The sequence below is a fragment of the Arctopsyche grandis genome, chromosome 6 (genome assembly GCF_051622035.1).
Source record: "Arctopsyche grandis isolate Sample6627 chromosome 6, ASM5162203v2, whole genome shotgun sequence".
Classification (NCBI taxonomy): domain Eukaryota; kingdom Metazoa; phylum Arthropoda; class Insecta; order Trichoptera; family Hydropsychidae; genus Arctopsyche; species Arctopsyche grandis.
The window spans coordinates 26,329,719-26,353,113 of NC_135360.1; the positions used below are offsets into that span (position 1 = coordinate 26,329,719).

At 34.3% G+C, this 23,395-nt stretch overlaps 2 protein-coding genes across 2 annotated transcripts; both read right to left on the reverse strand.

Annotated features, from left to right (window-relative positions):
• Positions 1 to 5,999: 5,999 nt before the first annotated feature.
• stnB (stoned B) lies at positions 6,000 to 12,821 on the reverse strand. Its single transcript, XM_077433026.1, has 14 exons — positions 9,634 to 12,821; positions 8,995 to 9,175; positions 8,596 to 8,780; positions 8,352 to 8,520; positions 8,068 to 8,283; positions 7,831 to 7,975; positions 7,629 to 7,757; positions 7,450 to 7,555; positions 7,210 to 7,378; positions 7,013 to 7,127; positions 6,785 to 6,948; positions 6,555 to 6,709; positions 6,262 to 6,472; positions 6,000 to 6,141 (listed from the first exon to the last, which is right to left on the reverse strand). Exons 1-14 carry the CDS (start codon positions 11,660 to 11,662, stop codon positions 6,000 to 6,002), a joined length of 4,116 nt encoding a protein of 1,371 aa, XP_077289152.1. The 5' UTR covers positions 11,663 to 12,821.
• On the reverse strand, positions 10,585 to 15,422 carry stnA (stoned A). Its single transcript, XM_077433027.1, has 2 exons — positions 15,254 to 15,422; positions 10,585 to 14,336 (listed from the first exon to the last, which is right to left on the reverse strand). Exon 2 carries the CDS (start codon positions 14,307 to 14,309, stop codon positions 11,691 to 11,693), a length of 2,619 nt encoding a protein of 872 aa, XP_077289153.1. The 5' UTR covers positions 14,310 to 14,336; positions 15,254 to 15,422; the 3' UTR covers positions 10,585 to 11,690.
• Between the last annotated feature and the right edge of the window lie 7,973 nt (positions 15,423 to 23,395).

Genomic DNA, 23,395 nt, shown 5'->3' on the forward strand with positions numbered 1-23,395 from the left:
TAACAAGTTTTTTATTTGTTACTGTTGTTTTTTTGTTTTTTGAAATTCTTTAATTCTACATTTACTATTACGTATTTCTAAATATACATTGAATAATATTATACACTATTTGATATAAAAAAATTCCTAAAGCATTATTCATTGTGCCCTTTTAATAAAAAAATAATATTTTACCATTTTGATGCGATGTATTGTTAACAATTATAGATGATTTCTTGTTGTTGTTTCATATTATAATTATTATTAACATCATGTAATGTGAATATTTCTTTGACTGTACTATAAGACAAATAAATTTAAATGTTATATACAAGTAAATATTACTTAATCACACCTATCTATTAAATCCAATTTCACCAAAACGAACCTGATGTCAACATCCTTATATTTTTTTAAATGAAGTATTGAATTTCAAGCCTGTGAATGTATTAATAAATATTTTTAGCTTACTTAACTTGAAAAAAAAAAACTATGATGATAGAAATGATAATAGAAATAAGTTATCAAATAAGAATATTTAAGATTCATGCCAAAATAAAATTATCCACAGAGAGAAAGATAATGGTAATTTAAATAGATCTAGGAAATATATATTTAAAAACATATAAATTAATTTTTGACGATAGAAACATTCCCACTCGGTGACGAAGGCAGTTATACTTAATCCATTGGCATTTTTTATTTTTTTATTTTTACATAGATATATACCAGGAAGGCCTAACAGGTAGACCCGAATGCGCCTTCCTAGACAATTAATTACAAACATTGCAGCATTTTTATTACATAAATCGCTGTATTTCGAGAGGCTTAAAAAACACGAAATTAACAATTAATTAATCCATAGAGACATCTATGGATTTAGACTTGTACATACTTTTATTACATAAATCAAATTCAGATATTTGTGACAGCGGGTAGGATGATTTTGTGCCAATTTGATGGAACCGGATGGAACGATCGACTTGGAGTCACAAATATCCAAGTCTGACCAGCAGTATTAAATATTAGCACGAGATCGAACCCGGTAACCTCTCAATGCTAAACATAAACGCAACCATCGAGCTATACTGCTGGCTCGGTGCAACAGAATCAACAATCAACAGAAGCAACCGTATCATCTAGAGACAGTCATGAAGCTTCTATACGGGCGAAAGTAACGAAATGACAGTGTAGTTCAATGTACGACTATTTGATATGACTAGTCACCGGACCCAGAAGGTGCCGCGTATTGTTCAAAGGTTGTAAATGCATTGTTAAAGGTTTGCCGAACTTTTTTTACAAAGGATTTACAACAATGGAACAATGGATAGCACTGTGACTATCCTACCTCTAGATATGACGGTCGGGATGGAAGTAAAGTGGTGGCCACCAACGTGGTCGAATCGGTCCCAACTTACAGGATGTCAACCCAAATGGATTTATTCACAATAAACTTTACAGAGATGAATGTTTGTTTGTTTTTCACAATGCAAACCAACAATGAATGTTGATAAGTTTATTTAATTCAGAATCATTGAATTCGGTTCAGCGTATAGTATACAAACGGGTCTACCTAACGGGCCCGAATGTGAAACGCCCGAAAACGCAAATATCGGAAGGCAAAGATCGAAAATCCAAAGATCTTAAGCCGAAAGATAAAAAAGGGTGCATGGTAAACGGTACATACTCACTTAATTTGCGCGAGCAGGATACAACAGGAACAAGAGGAACAGGCTTTTCCTCCCGTATTAATGTGCGCGCGCAGAGTATGAATCTTTTACCATGCACCCTTTTTTTTGATCTTTCGACTTAAGATCTTTCGATTTTCGATCTTTGCCTTCCGATATTTGCGTTTTCGGGCGTTTCACATTCGGGCTCGTGACGGAGACCGTATACAAACATAGATCACTGAAGTCTTTAGAAATAGGTCAGAGCCTGCTATACAAAAAAATTCTGGAAAAGTCCTGCTTATTACCTTTATTCAACTTTTATCTGCTCGAGCAAAACTAGGAAGTATAGCCAGTTTAAAAATAAAACACACATTAATTTGTTTTCATTTATTTACTGCACAGTTTTTTAATAATCTACAATATTGTACGACTTCAATAATTTCATACATATGTATACAATATTATATAATATATATGTATGTATATATTTTTTATTCATTATTATTTTGATAACAGACAAATCATACAGCCCTCATCGTCATATCATAATGTATTAATTTACAATAATTATTTGAAGTTTTCATTACACCAATTGTGTGGATATGACCTACATATTTTATTTATTTTATTTTATTTTATTTTAAAAAATCAATACCACAGAGACTTGACAGGTTGCCCCAAAGCGTCAATGTGATTTTAATACAAATAATAAAAATCATAAAAATTACAAAAAAAACACCATAAAAAAAATAATAAAAATCATAAATAAAAAAAACATAAGAAAATAATAAAAATCATAAATAAAAAAAAAAAAAAAAAAAAAAAAAAAAAAAAAAAAAAAAAAAAAAAAAAAAAAAAAAATATGTATGTTTCTACGGTGGAACGTCTGCATCTAAACATTGCGCAGTTCCAACAGTGCCAGTTAAGGTTTATATATAAGGTAAGCGACTTGGAACACATCAAAGGGAAAACATTGAAAACATATATCGTATATGTATTATTTATAATGAGTATACTGTATTATATATTTATTTAAGCCATCAGAATCAGAGATTTTCAATTTTAGTCTATTTTACACACTTCCACCGACTCAACAAACATTCATCGAATAGAAAAATTAATATATGGAATACCTTGTCAATTTTAAGTACAACAATGAATTTTAAATTAAAACCAATCATATCATATAATATTTCCAAGCAAATAAACAGTAAAAGAATAAAATGCCAGTCAGATATTAGAAATTTAAAGCGATTTTTAATATAATGCATATATAAAATTTTGGATTAAATACAATATATATATATATATATATATATATATATATATATATATATATATATATATATATATATATATATATATATATATATATATATATATATATATATATATGTATATATAATCAAAAATCAAATATTTTCAAATTCAACATGAATGTTACAACCATTATATTATATTCATACACGTTTACATTTAAATATCGTAATCATCTCTTACGCCTAATCAATCTTCTTTGATTACTCGATAAGTACTTTTTCATTTAGTAAAGCAATGACTTTTATTTTAGCAGAGTGATTGTATAAATAGATACAGTTTATATATTATAATATGTTTATATAATATATACTTAAAATTAGTGAAAATATAATATGTCACAGATATGAAATGTATCACTGTGTATTGTTAAATTTTGAGTTTTTTGTCGCAATTTTTTGTTTCAATTAAACATTTTAATACAAACTTGTTGCATTTTAATACAAAGTATTTTTTAGTTCCGCAGGACAGATCACGTTTTAAAAATGTCCTTTGCATGTCTGTATATGCATATTTTCAATATAATTATAATTTGTTAAATATAAATCCAATCTTTTTATTACACTATGATATATTATGAATTTAAATAAGATCTATATGTATTCAACGTGTCATTTTTTAAATTATTTATACACTAAATATATTCTTCATTTAGAAGAGCAGTTAACTTTTTATAATATATTAATATATAATATTAACAACAACAATATTATTTTATTGGTAACAATGCGATAATGTTTGGAGTTCTATTAATGATATGGAATATAAATATGAAAGTGTAGTCCACGTTTTGTATTACAGTCATTACAATATAAAAAATATTGCATCGACGTTAGATGGCTATCAGTTATACATTTTTATTTTATAATATGGTAGGTTAAGTAAAAAAAATGCATATTGCACTCATCGTTGGAAGAAATTTTCACAACTAATTGAAATAAAATAATCAAACTACGAATCATTTGATTTAAATTGTACATTAAATCTAACTTACTACCTAAGTATTTTATGTACAGTTTTTGACTAGATGCACTCATCTTTGTTTCGCTTTTTTAAATCGGCGAGTATATATTAAAAATAAAATTACAAACTATATATATTGTATATGTATATATCTATATGCATTTTGATTATAATATAAGCGCTACGTATAGTTTAAATTAAATAAACGTTTTGCTAAATAAATACCTACGTAATCATACTTTTTTTTTTAATCTTACTTTCTTAGTGACTATTCAATTTACTGGTCAAATATAGCCCCAACGTTTTGCATACAAATCTAAACATATAATTATCATTGGTAATGAATACATACACAGATATATAGACTTTTAAATTTTGCAGTTCGTTCAACACTTATTGCTAATTCTGAAAAGCTCGTATAGTTGTCAAAATATATCATACATATATTCGAACAATTCAAATATACAAGCAAAATATTTTAATGCATATGATTATATGTAATTTTCAAATGGTTTTCGAATAGTTTCGAATAATTTATGTAATATTAAATTGTAATGCTAACCTAAATTATCTTTGGTTCAAGCTGTTCGGCCGTCTTTCTTTCAAGACGGCGAGAAAAAAACTAAAAAGTTTTATTTTACAAATTAATATACAAATAATATTTTATTCATATAAATTCACATTATATTCAACTTGAGTTAGATAAGCAAGTATACAGTAAGAATAAATAAGTTTCATAGAATTAAAATTCAATACATAACAAATTCATATTTACAAAAGAGATTTTTTCTTTTAAATAGATTAACAACGAATTAAATTAAAAACACGATTTTTTTTAATTCATTATTTCATTAAATACTTTTTGCTACTTAATATGTAATTTCTACAGGGTATTGTCTGTGGTTTTTATTGTGTATGCATATTAAAATATACATATTCATATATGCAAAATATAAATATAATTATATCGTACTATTAACAAAGCTAAAATGAATGAATACGGGAGTTGAATATTTGAATGTTTCACAATAATAAAAATAATATTGTAACTTAAATTTGTTACACACTGATGTACATACATATTTTAACAATTCTGTGAGCATTTCTATTTTACGTCTATTTTTATTACAAGTAATATAAGTCCTAACAACAATAATACAATCTTAAATTATCGACATAAGCATAAAATATATAATGACACATCATTATTGGTAACACCAAATATAATATGTGTATTAAATAAATAACTCTATGTTCATGTACATGTTTGTGCTATTGGTATATGCTGTTGATATACATACATATAATTAAATATGTATATATTACATATAGTTTCCTAGATATATTTATATAGTTACATATATTTATATAGTTTTCATTCGATTCTTAATGAAAACTATATTAAAAATTAAAATGCTTATTAAATTTTTTATGCATATACACACATGTGATGAAAACATTTTTTTGTGCAATTTGTGTTGTTGACTCTGTATATTAAAATAATTATCGATAATATATATTACATATAACATTAATTTATTTGGCTTCGAATGAATTTAATCATTCATTTAAAATACAAAGTAGAAAATAATTCATAAACAAATTTCAGATTTTAAATAATAAGTACAATCGATTTTAGTTGTTTTTCAAATTACAGTTGAATATATTCAACTTTATAGCTTAAAATCAACACAAAAAAGCTCTGAGCATTTTTCAAATCATTAAATACGAACATTTTAATTGTAACGTAAAAGATAAATAATTATGCCTTTTCATACATTGGTCATAATACTTTTAACAATACAAATTTCTAATTATAATAATTTGATGTTTCCATCTACAGTGTAAATATATAATAATACAATTAATTTAAGAGTAACAAATATATGCGAAGTCGTAACTTTAAGTAGAATTAAATTATACATATGTAGATAATACGATACATAAATAATTTATAATAATTAATCATTATGGCCGAATTTTGCAACTACGAAAAGTAAAAAAAAAATTATGCCAATCATATCGCTAATTTAGACGGTGTGTACAAATAATACTTATCGTTAAATAAAATTAATCAGAGTCTGAATCGGAGCTCGGAGCGGCCGGAGTCGGCTCTGGCTCTTTCACCGGCTCTTCTTTGATAACGACTTTGCTTATAGTCGCCGAAGTATATGCACCAGGACCTTCTCCTTGCGTATGCTCAATACCAACCCTGAAAATAATGTACAGAAAGAAAACATGAAATAAATTCAATACATACACATTATACAACATTCAGTTTACACATACATATGTATATATATATATACAATATGTATTGAAAATCACTTACTTATATTCATGCCTTGCCAGATATCTGACATACTTCTCTGGTGGTTCATCAGAATCGTGGTTCTGGAGACTGACAGATCTCACTGTAGTATGCGACGCTTGCGTAGCCGGCATTGTGAATTCTACATAACACCACTCGGCTAACTTTTCCGGAATTTGGTCATAGCTCGTCAATGCCATTCGACATACCAAATTATGAGTAGTATAAGCACCTGAAAAACATTGAAAACTTCAACTCGATGAACACTATGACATTGTAAAAAAGATTTTATAGATATAAAATTCATTATGTACCTTGTCCTTCTTTGGGTAACCTTGGCATTCGCCATACGATAGAACGATGTTGATGTTCATATTTGGCTTGCCCTGAAGTTACTTCAATTAGAGACTCTTGCAATGTATCAACAGCACCGAGGAACCTTTCAATACCTTTTATTTTACCAGTCCGTCTGAAAATTTTCAAATATTATATTAAACAATACATATTTTGATAATGTAATTTTATTTTAGTTTTTAACACTAGCCTATGAGCAGATTTGACACTGCCATATCTGAAATGTTTCTCCACTCTGAATAAGTAAATCCAACATTCCGGTATAGGGAAACGAATCATGACATCTTCACAAGGAACTTGACCGAGAGACCTCGAAGTGAATCCTGGTACTAAAGCATCGGCCCGAAGTTCAACCTAAATTTTATTTCATTAAACAACACTTGTTATGATACTTGATTTTGATTATATTAAACTATACCTTATTTCCGGTTACACACATAACCGCTTTTAGTTGTAGGGGAAGTTCCCTATTTTTAGGAGGTCGTATTCTGAATCTCATCAATTCTATATAACAAGCATCTGGAGGCTTAAATCTATAAAGAAATTAAAAAAAATCCCAAAATTACATACAAAGCAATGAAAAACATAAATCCACATTGTATACTTTATAACAACCTTATAATTCTAGTCTTCTGATAGTCTTCAGGCTGTACGCAAGAATGAAATTCTACAGCCTCTAATCGAATCCATTCTTCGGTAGCTACTGGTATTATATCATGACGTCCTACCACTTCTTTTCCTTGACGCCACATATCGTTCACTCCCAATTCAACATCAGGCATACCTTAAACATCAATTAAAACATAAAATACCTAAATGTACTGATGTAACTTCGAGGTCGAAAATAATACACACCTGATAAGAATCCCAAGAAGAACAATCTAACCCTAGCTATTTGCTTCATAACGCGACCTTCCGCATCCTGCTCCACGTAAAGTTCATCAACTGCGGTGATTTGAACCTGTATTTCAAAATCAACCAAAAATAAGAAGTAAGCCATAAATAAAATATCCAGATACAGAGACGATACGTACTTCTTCCATTTTATAATGGAGGGCTCTATCTCTATGCGCGTTCAATCTGAAGAGTGCTTCTTCTATGCACATGGAGAACTGCTTCATGTCTTCAAAAGTAGTCGATCCAATTTTGAATAGTTGAGATACCTAAAATTTAAAATACAACGAATGAGAGACTATTGCAATTTTGAATGATAAAGTAAGCAATGTTAATTCATACTTGTGGAGCGTGTTCCACCGGCAAACCCAATTTCTTCAGATCACTTCCGAATTCTTTGACTCCTTGATAATCACCTTGAATAGCATACGCAGCAAATTGACTCAACTTATTCGTAATACGCTCAGCTTTAGTCACTTGTCCGGGCCTAAGAAAAATAAAAACAAATTATTTGAATGATAATGTTGAAATGCATATTGAATTGAATTTAGAAGAATATTCATTTTGTTTGAAACGAACCTTACACCTGGTCTTTCTTTGTAAAATACATATTGAAGCTTTATTGTGAATATTTTTCCATACTGATCGTACTGCTGAGCTGCTATATCAGATACCGAATAGCAAGCTTGTAGGGGTAGCTCTTGGAATGGTTCCTTATCGGTAGCTGAATTAAAAAGTTGAACCACTGGATTGTCACCTTGGTATACGAGCTTGACGAATATCTTCTTCCAAAACCTGAAAGAAAGTATTGTTTTTATAATCGAACAATGAAATGATCTTAAAATGAAAGTTTCAGTTACTACCGTTGTCCAGTAATCTTTTTTTTGTTCGGCTGCCGAAGTTGAACTTCCCACCCTGGACCGTCGTATTGGATTCTTGGGAAGATCTCCAATGGTTGTGATACATCGTCATCGAATAGTGGTGTCGGTGGAGTTTCATTCGAGTCTGTACGCTGAAGTTTCGCTTCTCCATCTGAATTTTCATCAAAATATTAAACTTGCTCTTGGTTTTTTATTCAGCAGATTATGTAATGTGAAGTTTATATACCTAATGTAGGGACTGCGGGTTCAGCTCCGAACGCTGCTTCGGCGTAGCTAGCACTCTTATCGAAGGGGTTAAACCTTGGAGACGTGTCAGTGAAAGGTTGAGCTGGACTTTTGGGCGGAGGAGCTAATATAGGGATTGGACCACCAAGTGAAGATGCTTCGAAGGGTACATCTCCTTCTCGCGGTCTGAAAGTACAAGTTGAAAAGAAAATCAATTTAAATTTCTGTACATATATACATACATACATATGTGCTTCAGTTAATACAATATAAGAAAAAGATTTATCGCGGAGCTGGAATAAAGGTCTAGTTTTTATCAAGTTTCCCTTTTCACACACATAAGGATTAAAATCCACGTAGTGCCAGTCAACCCAAGCTGTTACAAAATCGATTTTCTTACTTTATAAATACATTGAATGCGCCGTCTTCGGAATCTTGCGAGTCGGTTTTTCCAAAAGGTGCAGGAGTACCAGACGGTACTGGAGGAGGTTGGTTGAGAGTCAAGAAAGCATCGAAGCTGTCGTCGACTCCGAAACCATCATCAGCACCTGCCGAGAAGCCGGCCGAAGCGCTACCCCAAGCTGAAAATGAAAAATAAAAGCTTGATTACATATAAAGATAAGGGAAGTGGAGGAAAAGATAAGGGCTATTACTTTAATCAATATTCATACGCATGTCACACTGAAAATGTTGTGACATTTGAGTAATGGAGTATATTAATAAAATAAAGTATGCTAGAATTTTGATACTGAACGTTTGTTATTAAAATGGAGGCGTGTAATCAAAATTTATATTTCAAAAGCGACATTTATATATTGAATGAGTTCTCAGGGGAGCAATATATGAAAGCACGCTAGGAATTGTAGTGTCTGCATATTATTAGTTAATGTATTTTTAAATTAAAAAAGTAACAGCATATATTTAAATATAGTTCAAGTGTTTTAGATCTAATGTAATATGTTTATTATTAGAAAAAATAAAATAAATTGTATGTAAAAGTATAAGTGTTGCACATTTTTCAAGTTTTTTGGGTATTTACCTTCATCGATACCAGAAGTCGCAGTAGTTCCACCGAAAGCGTCGAAGCCTCCAATTTCTTTGTTGGTAGTCGATTCAAACTTGGCTGAGAAAGCATCAAACATGTCAGAAGCAGGTGCCACATTAGTCGTCACAGGCACAGATTCAGATCCAAATGGCGAAGATTCGTTCGTGTAACTTTGATCGCCAAACGCCGAGTTCGTATACTCCCCTCCATAAGTGTCTTGAGATGGCACGTTAGTTTCGAATGCGTTCGTTGGTGGAGCATAGGTGTTGACTGGTTCTGAGAAAGCATTGGTCGGTTCGTTGAAAGCGTTGACCGGTTCTGGGAAAGCAGCGACCGGTTCTGGAAAAGCATTGACTGGTTCTGGAAAAGCATTGACTGGTTCTGGAAAAGCATTGACCGGTTCTGGAAAAGCATTGACCGGTTCTGGAAAAGTATTGACCGGTTCTGGAAAAGCATTGACCGGTTCTGAGAAAGCGTTGACCGGTTCGGCGAATGCGTTCGTTTGAATAGGAGGCTCATTTTGTAGACCAAAAGGATTCGATTCCATAACCGGTGGTTGTTCCATTTCAGACTTAGGTTCCTCTTGTGCGGCGAATATTGGTTGAGCGCCAAGAGTAGTCGTATGATTATCGATCGTAGGCTGTTCTGAATACGGTGAATTTTCATTTGTCGTATGTAATGGTATCGTTTCGGCTGGGACGTTTCCATTCTCGATGTCGATGTTCATCGGTTCAGATTTTGGTGAAATTTCTACTTCCATTGGAGCTACACTTTCAGCTGGAGCTGATTCTGGCACTTCAGCCATTGGATTTGCATTTTCAGGTTCCATCGTTGCAGATTCATCAATGTCATCAGATAAAAAGTCGATCTGTTTCTTGATTTCTTCTTGCTTTTTGGGCGTTGTATATAAGCTCATGATGTCCTCTTTTGTGCTTGTTTTGTTTTGGGATTGAGGTACTGGAGCGTCGAATAGGCTAAAGTCGTTGTTGGTTGGAGGTGGTGGGTGATGAGGAGCGGGCGGTATTGGAGGTGGTCTCTGTGGGACGACGGAAGGTGGTGGCGGCTTTTGGGGTGGAATAGGTCTGGCAGGTGGTCTAGCAGGTGGAGGAGGACCTGGTCTGGGTGGTGGACCGGGTCTAGGCGGTTTTTGCACTACTTCAACAGGCTGCGCTTCTTGAGCTTCCTGTTTATGTGGCTGAGCAGTTAGTAGATCTCCTTCGGTAGGCGGGCTACTGTTCTGTTGCGGACTGCAGCTATATTGAGTGACGACATCGTCAACATCGAATAAATTAGCTTCGTCATTAGAAGTGTCTCTTCGTGGTTCATTATCTGAAGTTAGAAAATCGCCGAAGTGTTCCGGAGTAGGACTCGGCGAGTGCAGGTCCCGCATAGAAACTGGACTCGGGGTTCTTGTGGGTGGTATCCTATCTAGTAAGTGTGTGCTGGTCAATTCCATGTGCCCTGTTACCGACAGTATCAAATCTTTGGTTTCAGCATTAATAGGTCTGGCTGGTAGTGGTGGCCTTTTCGGTTTTGATGTTTCATCATCACTAAGATACATATGAACGGCGTCGTCATCTGCGGCAACCGTATTCGTAATTGTTAAATCTAAATCAGTAGGTTTTTGGATGAACGGTTGTGAGTTTATTAACACTGGTGGTTGTTCGTGTATGACTGTGTCGAAAATATTTGTCGAATTTACCATACTCGGATTGGAAATGGGTGCTATGGAAAACAGTGGTTCCGTTGATGATTTATCGTAAATATCATTACTGGCAGTAGAAAATAGGTTAGCAGCGGTTGTCGATATCGGATCTGACAGTCCGAAAAAGTCCATTCCACTTGTTGCAGTGGCATTGTAATCCGTCGCTCCAAAGTCCGAAAATGGATTACTGGCCGTGAATGGATTATCGGCATAAGTTTCGGCACCTCCTCCGAAATCTCCGCTCAGGAATGGATTCAGAGCTGGATTTTCCGGTGCCGAGGAAAACTCTTCGTTCATCGCTAAGAACGGGTTCGCCATGTTTATTTTTGTATTTATATTATACACTTTAATTCATAAGCTCTGACTCTAAAAGTCGAAGTTCCGTTTTACCCGGGCCCAAATTATCTGCAATGGATGTGTCAAATGGATCGATGTCGTCGTCTTCTGTTCCGATCAAAAATCCAGTCACTGGTTGGGGCTGCTGAGGAGTGAGAGCTTTCACTTGAAAAGCGTCGTCCGACGGTGCTAGCAAATCTTGAGGTTGAGAATTTTCTTTATTTTCACCCAATCTCGGGTTAAAATCAGAATCAGCTGCAGTATCCTTGGCGAGGAACTCGTTTTCTAAAAATTTCAGCTCAGTTTTTCCGGGTAGTAAAATGTTACTAACCAACGATGTATCGAATGGATCGATATCAAAATCCTCTTCGTCTTTTTCTTCTTGATAAGGCGTGAGCACTTTTGTGTCTACAGTATCTTCTTCAGCGATAGATAGAAAATCTGTTTTCTTTGTATCAACGGGTTTAGAGAAACTCAATGGAAAATCTGAATGTCTTCTCAACTGAGTAAACTTTCCCTTGATATCTTCTTCTTCGTCTGCGTTTAAATCCTGATTTGAACTACTTCGTTTGATTTCAGAACTGGGTTGTTTGTTTTTAAGAATAGAAACCACCGATTTTGTACTTGCATTAGTTTCAACAAATGATGCTTCAAACAGATCTTCTTGTGTATCAGTTTCTAATTCAGTTATAGAAGCTTCTCGAGAATAATATGGAGTAAGAGGCTTAGACTTTTTTGCGTCTTTATCAGCTCCAAGAAAAGCGTCGCCTTCTGAAGGTACACTAAAAATAACCGCTTTGTTGACTAACAAGTTTTCAGGTCTGGATGGCTTTCTTGGGCTGCTGTGTATTTCTTCACTGTCATAAGCTCTAGGATCAAAATCAGGATCACTCAACGTCCTTTTAAGTTCGGTTTCTCCTAGTAGCTCTTTTTCAATGAATTTCAATTCTGTTTTACCAGGAGCTGTAATAAAGTCTACAATTGAAGTATCGAAAGGATCTGAATATTCAATATGATCGTCTTCTACCGGAACCACTGGAGCTATGGGAGAGTCTGCCAATTTAGACAAATCAGTACTGCTACCACCTAACAAGTCACGATGTATTGGTTTAAGAGTTTCTAAGTCTCCAGTGTCGGTGTTGCCAAATCCAGAGATAGATTCGCGAATACCAGTCGGATCAGTTACGTGAATATGAACTGAAGATCTGCGTCTATTGTTGATGTATAGTTTTTCATCAGCGCGAGGGTCAAAATCGAAGTCGCTGTCGCTGTTGGATAAACCAATTGGCTGGGAGTTCAATATCTCGTCTTCAATTTGCTTCAATTCGGCTTTTCCAGGTAGAATGTTTTCCGCAAAAGCAGTATCAAATGGATCCGGACCATCCAATTCAAAATCGATCGGAGAATCTGGATTTGGTGTAATTTGCTCAGCTGTAGGATGGACAGCCGGCCCAGTTGATGGACGAGGTGGAGGTGGACGGCCTGGTTTGGTTTTAGAATCCTCAAAAGCAGACCAGGAACCGTCAGATACGCCGAAAGGTTCAGCAGTAAGAGCTGGAATATCAGTAGTTTCAGCTGCGACTGGTTTGTTTAATGATTCAGCCGCTAGTTGTGCAAATTCATCGTTATCATCTTGACCAAAGGTATCAAAAGCATCTAATATATCGTTCTTATTCTCGTTTTCAGTATTTTCAGTATTTTTTTGAATGAATTGAGTGTGTAATGATACGCTTAAGTCTACAGCCACACCAGAAATATCTCCAGCATCATCATCAAGTAAACTTTTAACGTTGGCTTCTTCGACAGGTACGTCTTCTAAGTCATCACTGTCAGCACTTTCTAAAAGCAGATCTCGAGGGATGCGTCTCTTTGCCTTTTTGATAGCAGCGCTAGAGGTAGAAACATGATCTATGCGCCCAGTTAAAACCTCGACTGCTGCACCGATGTTAACGAGTTTTTTGCCTTTCTTGGATACTTCAGGTCCTTTGATTACTTTTTCGGCGTATGATGTATCGAATGGATCAGGTCCAGCGTCTACCTCCTCCTCGGGAGAGTCGGGTACGTAAGCAAGTGTAACTTCTCCCTTTTCTACTGCTTCTACGTATGATGTGTCGAAGATATCATCGAAATCTTCCTCCTCTTCTTCGCTTTCCGAAAAGACTGCTTCTGGAACAGATGTTACTTCCTCTAATTGAGGCTTAGCTTTTTCTACAGGTTGACGAGGGGCTCCTTTTTGTTCTTCAAATCCTACCCAGCATTGACCTTCTTTCTGTGCGTCCTTGCGGAACGGTAGTTCCTTGCCGCACCGATCAACAGGTTTAGGACCAGCTGGTACGCGCTGAAAGAAAGATGTAGATTTTATGCGGTCTAAATCGCCCTGGGTCTTCTTGAGGATCGAGTCTACGCCGGTAGTGAGCGCGTTGAATTTAGACCATTCGTCGTTTTCGGTGGCAGGCTTAGTTTCGGAAGCTTGTTCAAATTCGGCTTCCGGTTGTTGTGGTTGCGGTTGTGTTTGATGTTCTCTCTTGTACTTTTCGAGTTCCTCCTCTGTAAAGAGCTCCTCCTCCCCCTTCCGTTTCGATTTTTTCCCCTTTTTCTTCTTTTTCAGACCTTTGGGTATCTTCAGCATTATCTACTTCACATTTCAATGAGGCTTCTGAAAACATTAAAATGATTTTTTTTAAGTATTGAAATTTCGCATTAAAAGAAAATTGAATTCCATTCAACAAAAATAATTCACGCAAAAGCGAGAAGCTATTTGAAACTAATTTTTAATGAAATTACATCATCGAAACGTATTTGAATTTTGATTATTGAAACTAAAATATAAAGAGCCAATTTGTAAAATGATCTAATTCCAAAAGACCGTAGTGAATTTTTGCTTGCATAATTATTGCGCAAGTTATTATTATTAAATCGACTAACGCCAAGAAATTATTTTCACAGTGTGAAATCGATACATACAAAAATATATGAAAAGTCACATCTTACACGACCCATTTTCAAACGGAAAAAGTTTACCAATTAACCATTTCGAAACCAAGCCTTTCAAGAACAAAACCACCAGTTTCAGACATTCAAAAACGACGAAACGCTTTATGAAATTTGACAACGGACCTTCGAGAAACGAATCGCAGATTCATATAATAAATCGTATTGCGCAATCGCGACGAACTTGCGCGATTTCATACGATCAACAGCAAGCGATGCAACGCAATGACGTCAAATAAAAGCCTCTCCGATTCTATAATTAAAACACGCGCAACAAACACGAAAATACACCACCAACAACAAATCGACGCCGAACAATTAACACGACACAATCCACGAGTCGATTGCGCGATGCGAGATAGTGAAGAAAAAATAACCCACCCCACCTGCCGCTCCGCCAAAAAAGCCCCAATCGTTAAAAGCCGGCTCACAGCTGATGACGTCAGTGTTTTCATCGCGAAAATCCGCGAGGGGTTGGCGGTACTCGCCTCCGTCGGGATAATTGATCGGATGTTTACCACGAGAGCGACAGGCGGGGTGTCGGCGGATAGCGGCTAGAGGCTAGATGCAAGCGGTACTCACGTCGGCGGCCTCATCACAGTGCGAACGGATCAGCCGATTCAACCGCTAAGCAGCATGGTGGGCGACGAGTGGTGAGCGGGAGATGCGGTTGGGGATATTCCAAGTTGTTGACTCGGCTGGCGGTAGCGCGATGCAAACGCGCCCGCTCGCGTCTCGCCACTGAGGTAACAGCGTCGAGACACCCGCGGCCCCTCTACCCTCTTATCGATCGCTGATGTTTTATTTGCGCATGCGTCCCGCGACTGCCGATCGGTAGGTGTGGGGGTTCGGATGATGGGGGCGCCGACGTCCATCCTCCAACCCCCCCCCCCCCTTTCGGGCGACGGTGACAATTGGGGTATCGTCCGTGTGCGCGTGACTCATTGGGGCCAAATTCGCGACTAAATCCTCCCCCGCGCCGTGCTTGGTCGCTCCAAGTCACGGTCATTACTCATGCTCAAGACAAAAACGTACGCTGTTTGTTTATTTTTATTTTTCTTGCCCGCCTTGCCTGCGAAATGTTTTTAACGTTTGCGAATCTATTGCCTATAGTCTGTCTTTCGAAAAGTGATAGTACTTGCAGTAATAGCCGCACAACTGTACGCAACGCTTTTAGTGTCTACACATAAGCTCAAGCGTACCGGGAGAACGAATCATATTACATTAGAACCCATTTTTTGTGTCATATCAACAGGAAATACATCCAGTGACGTCCCGATACTATTTGTCACCGATATGAAGAGTTCAAAATGCCATCGTCTAAAGAGATATTTTTTCAAAATTAAGATATCATAAAGGGATAATATTAATAGGCGTTAGGAAGGTGATTTATGACTTTCTTATGTAAAATATGAGTAAAAATATTTTAAAGATTATAATATCAAAAAAAATATATATTATCTTAATTCAAAAAAGAAACACGCATCGCAGGCAAACATTGTTTTCGAATTTTCAAAAAAGCCTGGTATAGAATATGAGCTCAATGAGTCACTACTGTAAATAACAGGAAAAGATTATTGAGATCGACCCTCAAAAATGTGTGGTCATATGTCGGTCATACAGATATTCATCAAAGGAATGTATCTGCCAGAATTTAATGCTGTCCAAAAATATGGTTTACTTGCCTGTGCTTTCGGCACGTCAGTGCATACACCAGTTGATTAAAGGTACTGAGCTTACCAAAAATTTACTTTTAATCCAGGCTAGCTAGTATATTTTATGTATCCATTATACTATGATCATTTTGTGGAAGCGATAATACATATTGTCATATTATTTGTAACTGTACATATGTATATTGAGGGTAAGATTAAGATTAAGTGCTAGCATTGTACCCAAGACGGTGTAAAAGGGAGCAAGAACGTGAGTTGGGAAGAAGTACGGAAGATTTTTAGTATGATTTATTCAGTATCTCCATTGAGTCTCGATTCATCTACTTTTTAATATATGTATGTACATACATACATATCTCGTTTGAATGAAATTGGGATAGGTGACTTCCTATGGACCGGATCTGTTGCTTTTCGAAAATTTGGCTTGAATATAAAAAAGTATCATATCCAATTTGATTTACGAAGACACTATGGAGGCACTCCTTATGAACATTGCATACGACTTATGTAAATGTAATATCGCACACGCACACAGAAAAATGGAAAATATTATTATAAGACTTTGGTTTTTTGGAAACTAGTATAAATATGCAATGATAAAAATTGAAAAAATATATATAGTATATACATATGTATGCACGTACGTGCACACTCACATAAACAGAGCCATATTTATTTTATTTGGAAACAAGCCCAGAATGGAATAAACTAGAATTGGTACAAATCGAATAAGTAATACACAGTATAGTGCAGCGGCATAGTTTTCGACAATGAAATGAAATATTCATGTTGGTTCGAATATTGATATAGCTATTTACTAAATTTGGAAAACCCTGTCTGGATACCTTGCCTATCCACCAAATAAATCCTTGTCCTTTTCCTTTTTATTCCTTTCGGAAAGCATTGGAAAACGACTATCGACATTTGTGTATTTTTATATGTCAAAGCATTAAAGGGGAATTTTATATGGCATTTTACGACTGCTGTTGCTTTGCAATCGGCCTGAATGTTGTAATAAAATAAACATAAATTTAAAGCTTTTATTTTGACGGAAGTTTTGGCGAATTATTTTCATAATAGTTCAATTTAGTGTCAATTTATTAACGTAATCTACATATTTAAAATTTCCAATACTACGCCTTATATCTAAAAAAAATATGTTAAAACATATCAATGGACGAGCTTGAAAGGGTAAAGCACCTTTGGTTTGAGTGGAGCAATGTATAATACATAAGTAGGCCACAGTGGTTTCCCGTTTTCATTGATTTTTCCAACGAAAAAAAATCCAATACAGTTTTCCTTCGCACATCAACCCCTCGTTAATGTTTAGCAAAGAAATATCGTATATAATATATATAATATTTTATTGGCAAACTTGAGCTTGAACGTAAGCGTCTTTAGTCTTCAATAAAATATATATGTAATGATAATTGTGACACCAATCTAAATTTCGTCGATAGATTTAAGTAATTATATTATATATATACATATGTACTACCTAATATTATATGTAAATATTTTCAACGTTTGATTATTATCATACAGAAATGTCAAACTCATTTAGAGCCTTAAGAAGGTATTCGAAATTTTAATGACGCTTGCAATTCTTCTGTGTTTAACAATAATTAAATTATTAATAAAAAAAATCAAAATACTTGTGTTATAAACATAAAATCGACAAATTGATTGGAAGTCATTTCATTTATACTATGTATGTATGTACATATAATAGAACCTTATAGATCATGACAAAAATTGCACTACAGTTGATTTTTTTTTAATTTACATATATACATATTATAATATCGTAGTATAATACATTTAATGTAATCAACCAGAAATTCATTGACACATTTATTAAAAAAGTTTGATATTTGACAAGACATGACCAATGTCCATTTAAAATTACACAGTGTATAAACATTTAAAATTATAAAAGAAACAATAAATAAATTTTCGCCTAAATTTAATTATATGAATTATCAAAAAGTTTATACACATTAACATATCATATTAAATTATGAATAAAAGTATTAAAGAGCTGTGGTTCACGTATTTAATCTTATATAATAATTGTATAATGCGTGCGTGCGTGCGTGTGTACGAAGTACTCGTTGTTAACACCATGCTCCATCTCTCTTCCTGTCCTTGGAATCGTATATCGTGGAAAGAGATGCAACATATCACCTTGTTCATGTGATCGGGCGACAAAGTCAAAATAACTTTTTTTTCAAAAAAATAATTTAACTTTAAATTATCAATAAATTAAATTAATTAATTAATTCCGTTGATACGAATTGCGATATTTTACCGAGTGCACAATTATATGCACACAGGCTACTAGTATTTAATAAGTATTTCAATATGGATCATAATTTATACCAGGAAGGCATAACAGGTAACCCCAATGTGCTTTCCCGGTCAGAAACATTGTACATTTGATATTATACAAAGTAAATACATATCAATTAACATCCGTAGAGAGGTCTATGGTCAAATTTGTAAATTTGCAGCATTTTATACAATTCAGGGAAATTCAAGATTGCTATAAACTCGAGATTTGAGAGAAAATGGGTAAGGTTGCCAATCTTTTGGAACTGTTTCAATGAAAATCAGATAAATTGGCAAACTCTGATAGGAAACGATCGACCTGGAGTCACAAATCCAAGGTCTGGCCAGCAGAAACCAGTGGGGTTAGAACCCGTGACCACTTCAAAGCATTATACGCTAACCACTGATCTATTTTGCTGGTTAATAATTATAATAATAGATAGTTATATACTGGAGAAAGTTTTATAAATTAATCTTCATACAAAAATTAAACATGGACAATACAAACATACTTTGTACATATATACCTGGATATATATATATATATATATATATATATATATATATATATATATATATATATATATATATATATATATATATATATTATGTAGTAATTCATTCTATACAATAACAAATGCACACGTAAACATGATCGTAGATAAAACTTTACATAATACCTATGTATATAGCGCGATGATGATTATTCAAATACATATGTATGTATGGTCATGTTATTTTAAAATACCCAATTTACATTTTGATAATTTAAAGATTTCGACCTAATTCAATATTGTGATGCATCGGTATGAAAGATATAGTGGGTATTAATGTTGTATAATATGTATGTACATTTACAAATGTCTGCGGAATTGTATACACGTCAAACAGTGTTGAGAAATTCTGGGAAAGTTTCCTGAGTTATCAATGTATATAGCGCCGATAAGCATAGGGGGCTACACTTGAATTATATGTTGGAAAAATCACTTACGATTCAACAGTAGTCGGCTGTGGTGATTGTTTGTGATTCTCGGATTTAGCGAAAAATTCATCGTGGGATTAAATCAGTCAAATATGGTAAGTCGATAAATTTGTGTGCGATAGTTCTGTGTAGAGCTCGTGAAATTTATAAATAAATTTTCTTTTATTTTCATTTATTTTTGAATTGAATTCATTTATGAGAAATGGGCAAAGTTATTATAAATTATTTTATTCAATTTTAATTGTAAAATAACATTTAACGCCATTTTTGTTGCACGAATTTTTTTTATTTAAATGAAAGTACTTGTGTGAATTTTGAGTTAGCTATTTTTTCGTTCATTGCTTTGAATTTAAATACCTAATAAATTCAAATGTTATTTTATAATCTACCCCCCAGGCTTGGGAGAAGGGTCGATCGCGATCAACCGCTGGACAGGGATGCTTCTTGAGCAGATCAACCGTATATATTGACAAAAAAAAAAAACGGCTAATTTATATTTCAGCAAGTATCAATAGATTAACCGAATAGAAATGCTAAAAAAATACATTAATTGATTTATTCATGGATAGCATGTATTGTTTTGTTTTAATATTGAAGACAGACACAGGTTTTTCATTACAAATTGATCCTTTTTCATTTCAAATTGACAATTTGAAATGAAAAAGGTTTAATTTGAAATGAAAAAATATAATATAGGTTTTTCAATCTGGGATGAAAAACCTATATCTATTATTATTTATCGTGTAATTGAATAAAGTGAACCGAAGGTTCTTTATTCGTTTGGGATTATAATTTTATTTTCAGTACATTTGTATGTATTATTGCGAAAATGAATACGTTTTTATGGTTCGAAGATGATATGAGACGATTATCGATCAACCCAGCTTTTGATGTGAATGAAAATTTCTTATGTTTAAATAATATTTTCGATTTCAAAATTCTTCCCATTTCCCTATTTATTTTATTTGGGCTAAAAAATTTTATGTTTTTTATCTAATAAAAGTAGTTTTTTATCTAGTAGTAGAAAAGTACATATGTATTTTATGTTGTCGATGGATGTTAGTTAAATTATGTTTGAGAAATTTTCGATTTTATGTATGGCCAGTGTTGCTGTAAAAGGATAGAGTCCTTTGAAATGTGGTGTTACCGGAGAATGTTGAAAATCTTTTGGAAGGAACACGTGGGCAACGAAACTGACTTCCAGCTACTTAGCTACCAGCTACTATGTAGCTAAGTGCTGAAAACTTGAGGGCAAACGGTGGCTTGGAAGAAAGAGGCTCTCATGGCTCCGAAACATCAGAACATGGACTTGTTTGTTTCAGCTTGTCCAAAATAGAGAGGCGTTTACATAGGCTGTTAACAATATCTGCCCGTGGTAATCGCCTTCACCCAAACACGGATATGTATGGCACAGGAAGAAGAAGGAAGCCATTATTTCCAAGTACACAAATACAACCTCAATTTCACCAATCAATGCGTCGAATAATAAGGGACTAATTTTCGAATATCTCTGGCGTTCTATTACAAAGTGACGCACATAAAGCGATCTCATTTAAATTATTAACTTTTAATAAATTTTATTTTTAATTTACCAATCATTTGCAGCCATTTGCAATCCACTGCTGGATGAAGGCCTCTGCAACACGCTTCCATTCGTCTTTGTTTTGAGCAACTCTTATTCAACTCATCCATTTACTTTCTGGCCCTCCTTATATTTTTTTACATTTTCTTGGGTACCATTTGAGCACATTTTCGTCAATCTATCGTCCGTTCTACTAATTACCTGATATCATATACATGATATATAGGTATACTCTTTACTCTCTCCACTGAACTATTCCTGTCGTACTTTTCTCCTATGTATTCCGTTTTTGCAAGACTTTTTTTTAAATCTTTCTCTGTTATGCTATCAAACTCGCCTAGAGAAAATCCGGTCCCCGGTGTTCATGATCCCGTTCCGTTTTTTTTTTAACTTATGTTTTCAATTAGTGCAAGCTGTTTTTTTTCAGGCTTTTTTAATCACCAGTTTTGGCATAAAAATTAGTCATAATTTAAATATTTAAAAAAATATGACATAGGCCCTGGGCCCTTATCAAGATCGGCTGGTACCCCCTTCTTGTTAAGCCTGCCGAGCATACAGCGTTCTATACATATTTCAGTGCATTGGACATTATGCAGCATTTTGCAATTCAATGTTGTTCATACATCATCACCGGAACAACATATTGATTTTTTTTCCGGGTATTCATTCATTTGAAAACGACACTCATTCACCCAAATGCACTCCATCCTAATTTCATACGTCTTTTTACGTCCTCTTTCTTTATTACAGGACATGTAAATGACTGACCTAGGTAAATGCAAATATTTTCTAACCGTTTTTAATATCTTTTTGTCTAGTGTAATTATGTAACTCGAAATTTTCGAGACATTTATGGACAACTTTTTAGTATTTTTTTTACGAATCAGTGAAATCCGAGATACTGAAAACTCCATATTTGTGATAGATGGGTAAAGGTTGCCAATTTGTTGGAACCGTTTCAATGAAAATCAGATAAATTGGCAAACTCTGATAGAAAGCGATCGACTTGGAATCACAAACCAAGATCTGGCCAGCAGCAACTAGTGGGACTCGAATCCGTGACCACTATGTTCGAAATTGCATATGCAAACTGCTAGTCCACGCTGCAAGCTATATATGGTTAAGTAAAAAAATAAACTTCGATTCAATCTATCAAACGAGAGCGTTTCGTACAGTAAACGGATTAGTGAGCAAATTGCGATCAGTACGACCGTGACAATCGTTGCCACAAAAATCGCGAATACGCAATATCTAGTACTCGAGTTTTCGTTAGTACAATATTTCTCGAGGATAGCTTTCGATTGATGAAGTTATTGGGTGCCAGATGATCCGTGATCGAGACATTAGTGACGTGTGTGAGATCGCTTTTTGCGGAATAATGACCGAACCGTTTCGTATGGTAAACGGGTTACACCCCAAATGTGAATTGCTACTAGGATAAAGCATTTGCTGAGCAATATTTGGGCAATTTTACTGTGCGACAGGAGATAGCTCGGTCGTTAAGCTTCTGCTTAGCGTTGAGAGACGGCGGGTTCGATCCCTGGGCCCGAGCCTCGAATGGAAATGGATTTTTCAGAGTATGCTGTTGGTTAGACCTGGATTTGTGACTTCAGGTTGATCGTTTCCTATCAGAGTTTGCCAACTTTCTCTGATTTCATTGTTGAAACGGTTCCCGGAAAAAAAATTGGCTAAAAATCCCTGCTATACGATATGTCACCTATAATTTGTTATTAATTAATGTACAATAAATAAGTTTGTGTACAAATTAATAGATATCTCATTGATTTACGAGTTTTACAGTGTCTCGTAGTTCAGTGATTTATATAAAAAAAAAACGTTGAATTGTAATTTATAAATTTGTAATTGGCCAGGAAGGCGCATTGGGGTTTACCTGTAAGGCCTTCCGGGTATATATGTAACATAAAAAAAAATAATAAAAAAATAAATCCGCGCGCGCGATTTTCTTAGCGGCGGTTATCCAGGTAACGATTCACATTTGGGATGTAATCACCGAGCCGTTTCGTACGTACACAAAACAAATTTCGAATTAAAGCGATATTAAATTATTCAATAGCTTGCAATCAAAAAGGGAGTGCGAAGATCGCATTGAAATTTAAAGGCAGACGTTTTAAAAATAGACATTTCGAATAATGCGC

Bases quoted from the DNA above. Each gene is read 5' to 3' on its own strand.
- stnB (XM_077433026.1), bottom strand. From the start codon at position 11,662: ATGGCGAACCCGTTCTTAGCGATGAACGAAGAGTTTTCCTCGGCACCG. The intron at 8,781-8,994 runs GTAAGAAAATCG...TTGTACTTTCAG, and splicing joins GCATTCAATGTATTTATAAA to ACCGCGAGAAGGAGATGTAC. The intron at 8,284-8,351 runs GTAGTAACTGAA...ACTTTCTTTCAG, and splicing joins AAAAAGATTACTGGACAACG to GTTTTGGAAGAAGATATTCG.
- stnA (XM_077433027.1), bottom strand. From the start codon at position 14,309: ATGCTGAAGATACCCAAAGGTCTGAAAAAGAAGAAAAAGGGGAAAAAA.